The sequence below is a fragment of the Miscanthus floridulus genome, chromosome 2, assembly GCF_019320115.1.
Source record: "Miscanthus floridulus cultivar M001 chromosome 2, ASM1932011v1, whole genome shotgun sequence".
In the NCBI taxonomy this organism is placed as follows: domain Eukaryota; kingdom Viridiplantae; phylum Streptophyta; class Magnoliopsida; order Poales; family Poaceae; genus Miscanthus; species Miscanthus floridulus.
This window is the reverse complement of record NC_089581.1, coordinates 150,556,736-150,568,113: the sequence shown is the minus strand read 5'-3', so window position 1 is coordinate 150,568,113 and position 11,378 is coordinate 150,556,736. Positions and strand designations below refer to the sequence as shown.

Here is an 11,378-nt window from a genome sequence, read left to right as displayed (position 1 = left end):
CTTGACAACCCAGCCCATACATAAAGGCGCTGCCTCTAGTCGGACTGTTCGGTTCCATAGGCCGGCTCATCAGCCCCTATTTCGGCCCACGAAATGCCTACTCCTGAGCGCAACAGGCCACTGCGCTTCCCCACCTCCATGCATCCGCTGCCTCCGACTCCAGCTCCCTAAAATTCCCATATTCCGCAGTTCGATCAACTAATCAAACCAGTGCTTCATAATTTAGGACGAATTGTTTCAAACAAATGTGGTAGAATCAAACAAGTTCGGAATATTATAACGGCTTGCTTAACATCGCCTCCTAGAGCAACTTTGGCAGGGTTTTGAACTGGGATGCTACCCTACGGCCCTCTTTGGCAGGGCTCCGGCGGCTCCGGCTCCCGCCTCTGTTCACCTGTCGGCCTCTGTTCACCTGTTCACAGACACCGCCGGAGCCGGAGAAGCTCGTTTTTCGGGCTCCGCGGCTCCGGCTCCCCCTGGCACCTATCGGCCCGTGGGTGGCCGACAGGTGCCGGAGCTGGAGCCGCCGGAGCCCTGCTAAAGAGGCCCTACGTATTGAGCCCAAGGGAAAAAACACGACTACAGCAAAGTCCATACTTTGAGGGACTCCCAAGTCCCCTCCATCTCCATTTCTACGGTTTATAGGAACCACTTAACTCTTTTGTCAAGCATTTTTTTAATCTTCTGCATCTTGAGTGTGCCCACCCCATTTTCACTCTCGTTCCGGCCCACGTCTTGTGGTCATACACCAATGCAACGGGATTCATAGCCTGCATGGTTGGATCTGCTCTCCCCTACATTTTATCCCCAATCTTTGATGACTTGATGGGCCATCACTGTCGTCCCCAACCGCCCTAAGTTCGCCCCGGCCCTCAGGCCGCTGCTTCTCAACCAGACTCGATGCCTCGAGGTCGTCCCTCCCTGTCCCATACTCCTAGCTGCTTGAGATCGCTACCTTGCGCCGCTTCAGGTCGAGCAGCCTCCTTGGTTTCAAGATGTCATTGTCCTCGTCTGTGAGCTCGTTTTGTCCCCAGCTTGTCCAATGCCGAGCGACACTAGTGAGCCTGGCAAGGTAATCTTTTGGATGAATTGTTGATATTTTGTTTTTATGTGTTGTGTCGTTGGATGAGACTATGCTTGTGGTGTTTGATCGACGACTTTTATGCATATGTGACTATATGTTTAAAAAAAAATTGAATTCATGATTTTGATGACGAGCAATTGGTATGCATTATAATATTTTTACTTTGAATTGTTGTGATGAAAATTGGATTGTATACATAGAAGATGCAAATAGTATAGACAAATAAATAATAGGGACATGGGGGCACTACTGGAGTTGAGACATACTATCCTCGACCGAAATCTTTGATGATAGTTCTGCCGATAAAATGGTACAGGAGTAAAGTGTAGAATGGTGTGATTCCCGATAATAGTCAATATGTTTTCTTCATTCTAGGGGAACACTATTTACAACATGTAATAATAATTATGGATGCATACTTCAATTATTTAACCCTAATTAAATTATGCATAGGTTTATTTTAATTTAAGCCGAGTTCAGAATGAAAATTACCTAAGGTTTGACCTACTCAAAATTATATGAACGAACATCAAGAATCTAAAAGAAACATTTAAAATCTTCACACTTTTCATTTAAGGTTTATTTGTGCAATGTTGTAGTGACTGTCTCATAACCAATAAAAAAACTTACTTTATAAAAAAGAACATAAAACACGCCCACACAACACAATCTTATTTCAACTTACAGAGAGGGTGGAGTTAGGTGATAAAGTTGGCAAGTGCTTTGGGAAGATTTCCTCGAAAGGGGAATACAATTTTGCCATAAAATTATCTCTAAGTTTGATTTTGACCATGAAACTCTAAATCCAAAAATTCTTGTTCATTAAATTATCAATCCTGATGATATTTAGCCCTCGAGCGGCTTTTAATGGTTGTTTCACCTATGCGGATGACAAGTGGCAGTGGGGCTCACTCGTGGTACCCCTGTATCCTCCTTCCTACATCATCTCTAGGCATCTCTCTTTCTCTCTCATCTCTCTTGAAGAAAGCACTACATCTCCTGTAGCATCGCGCCTTCCCAAGCTCATCAGAGACAAGTGTTGTGCCCTCCCTTAATCCCTAGATCTACCTACCATTTGAAGCCTCGGTTGGCAAGCTCTCTCTCGCGACACTCAATTAGCCGTCCCATGCTCGAAGTTCCACCGCATGGGTGGGAGAGAGAAAAAAGGTAGAGAAGGAGCTCAAACCTCGCTAGCACCATCCTAGACTAGACAGATGCGCTGTAGCTTGTGGTAGCAACTTGGAGCTCCATTCATGCTCCTCGTCATTGATTCAACTCCTTGCTGTTGCTCAGTGGCGGCCATGGGTCATGGCTATTAGTTGGCACACGTGCATGCCTATGCATAGGGCGAGTTGGTGATGAATGATGGTTAGTCGACAAGGTCGCAGGGGAGAGTGATCTCCAGGCTCAACCACAATACTGAGAGAAATATTACTTTAGCAGTACTTTTCAGCAAACGAACAATGTTTTTCTCTCACAACAAATCAGCATAAGCCAAATTTCAGCAAAACGAATAGCTTTGATAAAGAGGGAAGGGGGAGGGGAGGGCATCAAATGAAGGAAGTGGGCCATGGAGCATGACAGGTGAGATATGAGATGCGGGGGAGATATGGGAGAAAGAGAGAAGAGAGAAATAGGAAGGTGATAAGTGTCTTCCACTGTCATATGTTGTTCACGTCAGCAGAATCACCCATAAAAACAATTACTCCCCCCGTCAAGGAAAGAATGCAATTATAGCACAGTGTCATAGTTTTATATCTTAAGTTCGATCAATTATAGATAAAAAGTATCAATATTTATGATATTAAATAAATATCATTAGATTAACTACATAATGTATTTTTATAATAAATTATTTTGGAGCCGTAAATGTGAATAGTATTTGCTAGAAATTTAGTTAAATGTGAACTACTTTTACTGGCACGCAACACGTAGTTGTATTCTTTTCTGGACGGACGGAGAAGATGGCGAATATGAATGGTTTCAATAGTTAGATAGTCAAAGGTTCATTTTTTTGAGTTTCATAGCTAAAACAAAACTTTGGTGATAGTTCCATGCTCAAATAGTATTAAACAAGAATATGGAAGACGATAGACATGTTTAATTTGATTCCACGTATTTTCGTGTCCATAATCCGTTTTTTCCGTTGGGATAAAACTGGTGAGATGAGAGGTCGGATGCTGTCATGCGGATCTCCAGTGCAACTGTTTTTTTTTAAAATATTGGTAGAGATACTCCTTCTCCGCTACGTAGGACCCATGTGTCAGTTATCGATTTATTTATTTTTATTTTCCCCTCTCAGCTTGCTCCTCTCCTCCTCTTCCTCCCCCGGGCCCCGACCCTTTTCACGCGCGACGCGAACTGCGCCTCCGCCGCCCCAGACTCGTCACCATCCCGCAGCGAGCCTCCTCCTCTAGCGCCCCTCTCTTTCCCTCCCTCGTTGCAGAGCCGCATCTCCAGCCAGTGGCCCAGTGCCCAGCCCGCCGAAGGACCGCCACTCCAGACGCCTTGGCGGCCCCCCGCGGCGCCCCGCCCCGCCCATCTCTCTCTTCTCCTCGCTGCAGCCACGGATCTTGGTGGCAGGGACGCCACCGCATTTCCCAGAATCCAAACGGCCCGGAAGAGCACGTACGCTCGTTCCTTTTTCTTTCTCCCGTTCGTCCGTTCCTCCCCCATCTCTCTCTCATTTGTTTCCTTCGGCGACGAATAGGCATGTGCCGCCGCCCTTCGCCAGGTCTTCACCTGCAACGAGCATCGACCAGGTACGCCCGCCTCCATCTGTCCCCTTCCTGCCGTGCGAAGCCGAGCACCCCGAACTCTAATGTAAGCTATTTGTTTCGGATCTGACCCCAATATTCGTATACACATGATACCTGCTAACTTCGAGTTTTTGCGAACATTATCGGGTGGTCCGCCTGAGGCAAATCCGGTATTGCTGCTTATGGTTTGAATTGTGATCTTTGTCTGTGACCTGTTTTGCTGTCCCGTCGCTGATCCTCATTGCATTTCGTTGAGATGGAATGAGTCTGTACCAGTACAATTGATGCATACCATGTGATGGTTCTGCAGTTGATCTTCTAGCTGGAAAGTCACGTTGACGGTGGCGAGTAGGGGTTCTACCATCGGCAGCCTCATCTCAAGGAGCAAAATTCTTTCATGATCCCTTTAAACCGGAGGGCAAGCCTGCCCAGGGCTGGTAGATCTCGATGCCCCTTGTCTCGGTTATTACTGTTGCTTTAGATATACTAGTGACTAGTGATATGCACTCTTTACCCGAGCAGTCCCTTAAGCATGTATGCCCACCACCGCTGGCTTTGTTTATGTTTAGTTGGACCATCTAATGCATGCCCCCATGAAGGAAACTGAATATTTTTTTTGGTGCTCCACTCGAAAAGCTATCTTTTTTTGCCTTACAATGGGATTCACTTGGTGTACAAGCACATGGTAGCTTTCAAAGGTGCTATTTACGCACTTCTATGAGTGGAACTGTGATTCTGTATGGCAACTAGTATATTTTCTGACAGTATTTTCCTTTGTTGAATGTTTCTGAGCAAAAGTTCCTTTCTGCGATCCAAATGATGCGTTTCTTCTGCCTGAAGTAATGCTTGTTATGTGCACATTAAGATTTCAGTTGCTAGAAAGACAGGCAAGTTGAGCTAAAGCTATTAGGTGCAATATTTCAATCGAAGTCAGGTGAATATGTATAACTCTTTATTTAGATTTTTTAGATACATCTCTAAGCAAAGAGCAGCCACTTTGCTAAGATCACATTCCAAGACAATGCCAGAGTGTACTTATACTGCACATTATAAGTAACAGCAGGGTTATTTGGGTATCTATCTACCTATCTGACCATGAGTGTGCTTCATTTGTAATGATTGAATGTATGACTGGTCCCTTTGTATGTTTCTCTTGTTGACAGGGATGGAGTACTTTGATGCAAGGCGGAAGCCTCATAATGTTGGGAAAATCATTGCAGCCCTGGTCCTCACAACACTCTGTATATTTGTTCTGAAGCAATCTCCTGGTTTTGGTGGCAATAGCGTGGTAAGACTTTTCCATCCTATCATATTCTTTTCAATAAACTTTTCCAACCTACCTTCTACTCATGTTTCATTATCATAAATTACAAATTAATTAATGTTCCTGTAGGTAGTACCTTTGTAATCTCTTCTGAGACTCCCCCTCCTTTTGTTTTCTTGTAATGCACTTCATCAACTAGATACGTTAGTTTGAAGAAGTTTTAGAATATGCAGCAAAGCTTGTCTGGTATCTTGTCATGGAATACGCACTTGGGTAATGAGAAAACAAAAGTGAAGAGCACCATCCTACTCGTTTCGCTCACATATCTCTGTACCTTGTGGTGGTGCTAATGAGCAGATGATGAAAGATTGAAAGTGACATCCCTCCAGCCGATAGTCTTTGTTATTGCAGTTCCTTTTTTACCCTAGGCCATGTTCCAACTTGATCTTTCATACATGTGTTTGTTGCCACTGCTTGGTTTTGGCAGTTAAGGCCTGAGTGACATCATGACAATTTCAGCTATCTGCCTAGAGGTGGTGTTTTGTTTTACGGCACCTAAGCAATCTGGATAATTAATGCTGATTTGTACTTTGTATACAAAACTTAGATGAATTTGATAGTACTCCAATTCCCAACTCTAAAGCTGACTGTGGTGTGCATATTCCTGCAGTTTTCTCGCCATGAACCTGGGGTTACCCACGTCTTAGTAACAGGAGGAGCTGGTTATATTGGTTCACATGCGGCTTTAAGGCTCTTAAAGGATAACTATCGAGTTACCATTGTGGTAACCAAGTTTTTCTTTGTACCGAATGTGTGAACTAATTGTTTTTTAAGTCTTCTGCTGATGCACAGTTTGGTTCATCTTGTAGGATAATCTATCGAGAGGAAATGTGGGAGCAGTAAAGGTTCTGCAGGGCTTATTTCCGCAGCCTGGGAGACTACAATTCATCTTTGCTGATCTGGGGGACCAGAAATCTGTATCCTCATTTATGCTTCTCAAGCTGCTGTGTTTGTGCCTTTTCTGCTTATGGAGAGTTACATCCAAAGTCTTCTTTTCACTTAACTGGTTCCCAGGTCAACAAGATATTTGCTGAAAATGCATTTGATGCTGTGATGAATTTTGCAGCTGTTGCTTATGTGGGAGAGAGCACATTGGAACCCCTTAGGTAAGTCTGTTGTTGTTACCTTGACCCTTATATTGGAATCGAGGATCATCTTATTCTATTCCGCATAAAATGTGGGGGTCATCCAGGCTTTTACACCTTTATGCATTCTCATATAGAATGTCCTGAACATGCATGGCCGGCCAGGGAAAACAACATTAAGTATATTATCTTGTGCTGGCCTTACTGTTGATTTTTTACTTAGTTCTAATGGCACCTCTCTCTCTCTCTGACTAAACAATGTATTAAAACAAATTATTTTGTCTTAATTGATGGAACACTGTAATGTTAGTGCCGTGATCATGGACTTACTCCTATCAATATCTTTACGTATTTCTTACAGATTTAAAAATCACTTTTAAAATATCTGAAACTTCTGTAATGTTTCTGACAGAGTGACAGTGTCAATAACTTAACAGGTACTATCACAATATTACATCGAACACTTTACTGATTTTGGAGGCTATGGCATCTCATGGAGTCAAAACCCTCATCTACTCCAGTACATGTGCTACCTACGGAGAACCAGAGAAGATGCCTATTACAGAAGCCACACCTCAGGTAGTTTTGTTGAGAATTTGAGATGTCCTCTAATAAAACCATGTTTTGTGTTAATATGTTATTTAGTCGGCTTGTTACTGAAACAAATAGTTTTAGGTTGCTATCTAAATGTTGCGTTCTTTCCTTCATTCTTTTTATGATTTTAGGTACCTGTGCAAACAGACATGTTGCACCAATACTAATTGGTTTATGTCTTACCTTGGCCTAGTTCCCTATCAATCCATATGGAAAAGCTAAGAAAATGGCAGAGGATATCATATTAGATTTCTCAAAGTCGAAGGGAGCTGACATGGCTGTCATGATTTTAAGGTAATATTTTTCTGCAGTTACATAGGTTAGGACCTTGAGCATCTGAACTCATCTGTTCAGAAATTGGTTTAAATCGACATCTTGGCTTCTGCACCAGATATTTCAATGTTATTGGCTCTGACCCTGAGGGAAGATTAGGTGAGGCTCCTAGGCCAGAACTCCGAGAGCATGGTCGGATATCTGGGGCATGCTTTGATGCAGCATTAGGAGTCATTCCAGGATTAAAGGTACCCTTCTTCTGTACTGTGTTATCTGTGAAATAAAGCATAAGTTAGTCTATTGCTCCGTGCCAAGGTATGTACTAGTAGCGGTTATTGTGGAAGCGTGCTGTAAGATGGAGCTGATGGTTATGCATGATCTTTCTGTAGGTTAGAGGAACAGATTATCCCACAGCTGATGGAACCTGCATAAGAGATTATATTGATGTCACAGATTTAGTTGATGCTCATGTGAAAGCACTCAACAAGGCAGAGCCTAGAAAAGTCGGCATTTACAATGTTGGAACAGGAAGAGGTTTGACAATAAGAGATTTATTTATTTATTCGAATAATTATTATTTACTCATATGGAGAGTTGTACGCTGCACAGGTTTTAATATATACTTTGCTTAATTTACATGGTAACAAGACATATAGAGGCCCGCAAACAGTTAATCTGGGACAACATATCTTTGTAGTATTTACACAAATATCTGCATAGGATCAATAGTTATTTGTGCATCAAGCTGGAAGACTGAACTAAAATCATCCCTGAAGTCTTCTTGTGGCGTTAGTATCACTTTGCTCTGATATATGCATGTCTTCTGTTCAGGTCGCTCGGTTAATGAGTTTGTTGATGCCTGCAAGAAGGCAACTGGGGTTAACATCAAAATTGAGTACCTCAGCAGAAGGCCAGGAGATTATGCAGAAGTATACAGCGACCCAACAAAGATCAACAAGGAGCTCAACTGGACAGCTCAATATACCGATCTCAAAGAGAGCCTGTCAGTCGCATGGAGGTGGCAAAAGTCGCATCCGCACGGCTACGGGCGAAACTAAATATAGCCTGCTGATCTATAATTCACTGAATCGTCAATATATATTAATTCTTTAGTTAGCGATATAAGATCTTGCTGCGATACTCCTCGCAAAATCACTCCTTTATTCTTCTTTCTTTTTATTTCAAAGGTTTGTTGTTTTTTTGGCTAGCAGAAACATGAACGGTGATTTGGATAAAAAAGGACCTTTGATGGCAATTTTATTGTTTCTGACACAAATTGTTGATAAGAAAAATGTGCATTTCTTCAGCCAAGGAGCTGCAAGGTTTGATTGAATTGAGTTCAGAAAAAAAAAACATTTGTGTTGTGATCGTTAGAAATGTTATGTGGATTTTGTGCTGCTGCTGCTGCTGCTGGATATTTGCTTCATACAAAAATTCATAATGCTGTAAGGGAGCATATGGACTGCATTGACAACCAAACTAATCGTCAACTATATACCTTCCCCTAACGATGGGAAATTTTGCCACAGAAACCAGCAATCTTAACTCCTGGCGACATGGCAGAACTGTAGCAACCAGCTGCCTGATCTCCGACAGAAATCCTGCCGGCTGAGTTGATGTCCCTATGCAGTTCGATGAGCAGTGCCTTTTCGCTCCATTTTTTTTCTCGTCTTTTCGGTACGAAACTTGGCTGAAAACACTGTTTCAGTTGAATTGTTGTGAAAAAAAAACACTGTTCCAGCTGAAAAAAAAGCCAAACAAGCCATTTTTAAGACAAGCGAGGTTTTGTTTCGTGATTGGTCATGTAGGAATTCAACAGGAACCGGTCACCGAACCAGATGCAAATCTAGTATCATGAAAGCAATGTGGAAGCAACCGGCATATGGATTGGATTAATCGGCCTGTTCGCTGGTTGGTTTCTGGGTTGGTTTGGACTGGCTGGTGCTGGTTTATTGTGAAAGAAAAATACTGTTCACTGACTGATTTGAGCTGGCTGAAACATACTGTTCCGGCTAATTGTTGTGAGAGAAAAATACTATTCTGACAAGACGTAAACAGTGATTTCGTGAGGACGAGAACCAGCCAGCCAGGCTCAAAAAGCGAACAGACTGAATGTCGCTGCTGCACACGCACCGCCTCTTTTGTAGTTGTCAGGCCAAGTCTCCCCACATTTTTTTTCGCCGGACCCAGAATATATTCCTATCATGTGAGTCAGCAGAAGACAGCCATCTGCTGTCGCTACTAGCATCGTGTCGTTCATCTTCTGATGGAAAAAATAGAGGAAATAATAAACATCTTTTTTCGATCGAGGACAGCAGCTTACGTATTAGGTGTCTGTTTAGTTCCTAAAATTTTACAAAAATTTTCAAGATTCTCTATCACATCAAATCTTTGAACACATGCATGAAGCATTAAATATAAATAAAAAATAAAACTAATTACACAGTTTAGACGAAATTCACGAGACGAATCTTTTAAACCTAATTAGACTATATTTAAATACTGATTATCAAATAACAACGAAAGTACTAAAGTACCGTTAAAAAAAATCACGATGGCTCCTTTGTCTACATCGCGACAAAACAGCGACCTCGACCCTCCATCATGGCCGCACCCACCCTGGGTGACGACCTGCCCCCATCCTGAGGTTGGGGCCGCTAGTCAGAAGAGGAGGGCTGCGTGTTCCCCACTTGCCAGAGATCCGAAGGCGGGGGGTCGTCCCATAAGGATAGGAGTCGCTCGGCTCAGGCGCTTGAGGAGGGCGGAGCTATCTTCGACTTTTTTGGCCAACTATGGGCCATCGACTCCCCGCCGCCGCCGCCGCGCAACCCTAGGGTCCGTGCCACCGTCGCCAGCTTCAATCTCTCCGGCCACCTATTCTGGATCAGGAAGGACCTGCTCAAATCGAAGATTATCCCTCAGGATTGCTACCCAGTTTGTCGATCCGATCGATTTGACAAGCCGTCGGTGTCCATCAGCTTCGCGAGGGACGTGTGGAGCGCCGGGGAAAGGAAGTTGACCTACGCCGACGCGCTCAAGAGATCGATGGCCGAGGGCGGTCGCTGGGTGTGGTAGCCTGAGCGTCCTCAACCGCGCCCCCAGAGGCCGCCTCCACCCAATCAGGCGAGGTATCCTCCACGACATCCGGGTGGGCGGGAGCAGGTGCAGCACCAGCAGGGTGCGCCGTGCCCCCCTCCTCCCCTGCGGCAGTATCAGCCGCCGCCTCCGCCCCGTCATCAGCCGCCCCCACAACCTCGTTAGCAACCGCAGCAGCCAACCCGTCAGCAGCCGTTGCCTGGAAGAAGGGGGCTTATCAGGGGAGAGGACAACCTTAGGATCTTCCCTTCGTGATCGATCCAAGGTACAGAAGTTTGACATGCTACAACTGTGGGGAGCCTGGACATTTCATTGGTAACTGTTCTAGACCTAAGATCTGCTTCATCTGTGCGATTGTGAGGCACCATATGAATGATTGTTCGGTCTAGAAGCAGGATCATCTGATTGCTGCGTATGTTGGTAGTTCAAGTCTGGGGTTAGGGTTCTATCATCTTGAGGTGCCGAGTGTGGAGTCAACTCAATGGTTAAATCTCACCAATTGTGGGCTGGTCAGAGTCAAATCTGGGTCTGTCACATTAGCTGAGTTAGAAGGTGAGCTCTCTGAGATTATTGCAAGGACTGGCTTTGGCAGATTAGGGAATTGGAGCCTAGTAACTTTCTGGTCAGGTTCCACCTCACAAGAGAGTGTCTGATATCAAAAGTTACCCTTCCTTCAACTTGTGGAAAGCAGGTGTGCAGGTAGAAGTCCTGGAATGGATTGGAGATTTGAAACATGGTGAGCTTCAGGATGTGTGGGTTCAAATGAGGGGTATCCCTCCCAAGTGGTGTCACTGGAAATTTTTTGCACAAATACCTTCTGGTTTCGGGCTAATGGTAGATGTGTGAAAACATCTAGGCCCCTAGTTGGGTTTCGGTGATTAATGACAATACGTGATTACTGTGACTAACGTATATTTTGCAGAGACAATTAAGTTAGGTCACAGTAATGGAGATCGATTGGGCAATCAAGGTGGTCATGCCCCTATGATGGAAATCGTTTCGGTTTTCAAAGGATGAACGATAAGGTTAAGGATGGACTAGTTTAAGTGTCGTTTGGAGTTGAAGAGATACTTAGAGTAGTTTAGGACTTTGTTTTTTCCTTTGACCGTACTATTAAAGGGGTATGGACGGGTAGCTTGACCTAGGTAAGTCTAGTGGGTTAG

The 11,378-nt window shown here is 44.0% G+C and overlaps 1 protein-coding gene across 5 annotated transcripts; it reads left to right on the top strand.

Moving 5' to 3' along the window:
* Positions 1–3,393: 3,393 nt before the first annotated feature.
* LOC136532950 (probable UDP-arabinose 4-epimerase 3) lies at positions 3,394–8,452 on the top strand. 5 transcript variants are annotated; one of them, XM_066525543.1, is made up of 12 exons: positions 3,394–3,712; positions 3,795–3,846; positions 4,154–4,280; positions 5,007–5,131; positions 5,778–5,891; positions 5,977–6,084; positions 6,182–6,273; positions 6,690–6,831; positions 7,040–7,140; positions 7,238–7,367; positions 7,509–7,653; positions 7,951–8,452. In XM_066525543.1, exons 3-12 carry the CDS (start codon positions 4,241–4,243, stop codon positions 8,175–8,177), a joined length of 1,224 nt encoding a protein of 407 aa, XP_066381640.1. In that variant the 5' UTR covers positions 3,394–3,712; positions 3,795–3,846; positions 4,154–4,240; the 3' UTR covers positions 8,178–8,452. The 5 variants fall into 5 exon arrangements, with proteins under 5 accessions (XP_066381640.1, XP_066381636.1, XP_066381630.1 ...); XM_066525539.1 differs by having other exon boundaries at positions 3,795–3,907; XM_066525533.1 differs by having other exon boundaries at positions 3,795–4,013.
* The last annotated feature ends 2,926 nt before the right edge of the window (positions 8,453–11,378 follow it).

Excerpts from the sequence above, each read along its gene's own strand:
- LOC136532950 (XM_066525543.1), top strand. The coding sequence starts at position 4,241 with ATGATCCCTTTAAACCGGAGGGCAAGCCTGCCCAGGGCTG. Across the intron at positions 4,281-5,006 it reads GGCAAGCCTGCCCAGGGCTG|GGATGGAGTACTTTGATGCA; the intron begins GTAGATCTCGAT and ends TCTTGTTGACAG. Across the intron at positions 7,654-7,950 it reads CAATGTTGGAACAGGAAGAG|GTCGCTCGGTTAATGAGTTT; the intron begins GTTTGACAATAA and ends TCTTCTGTTCAG.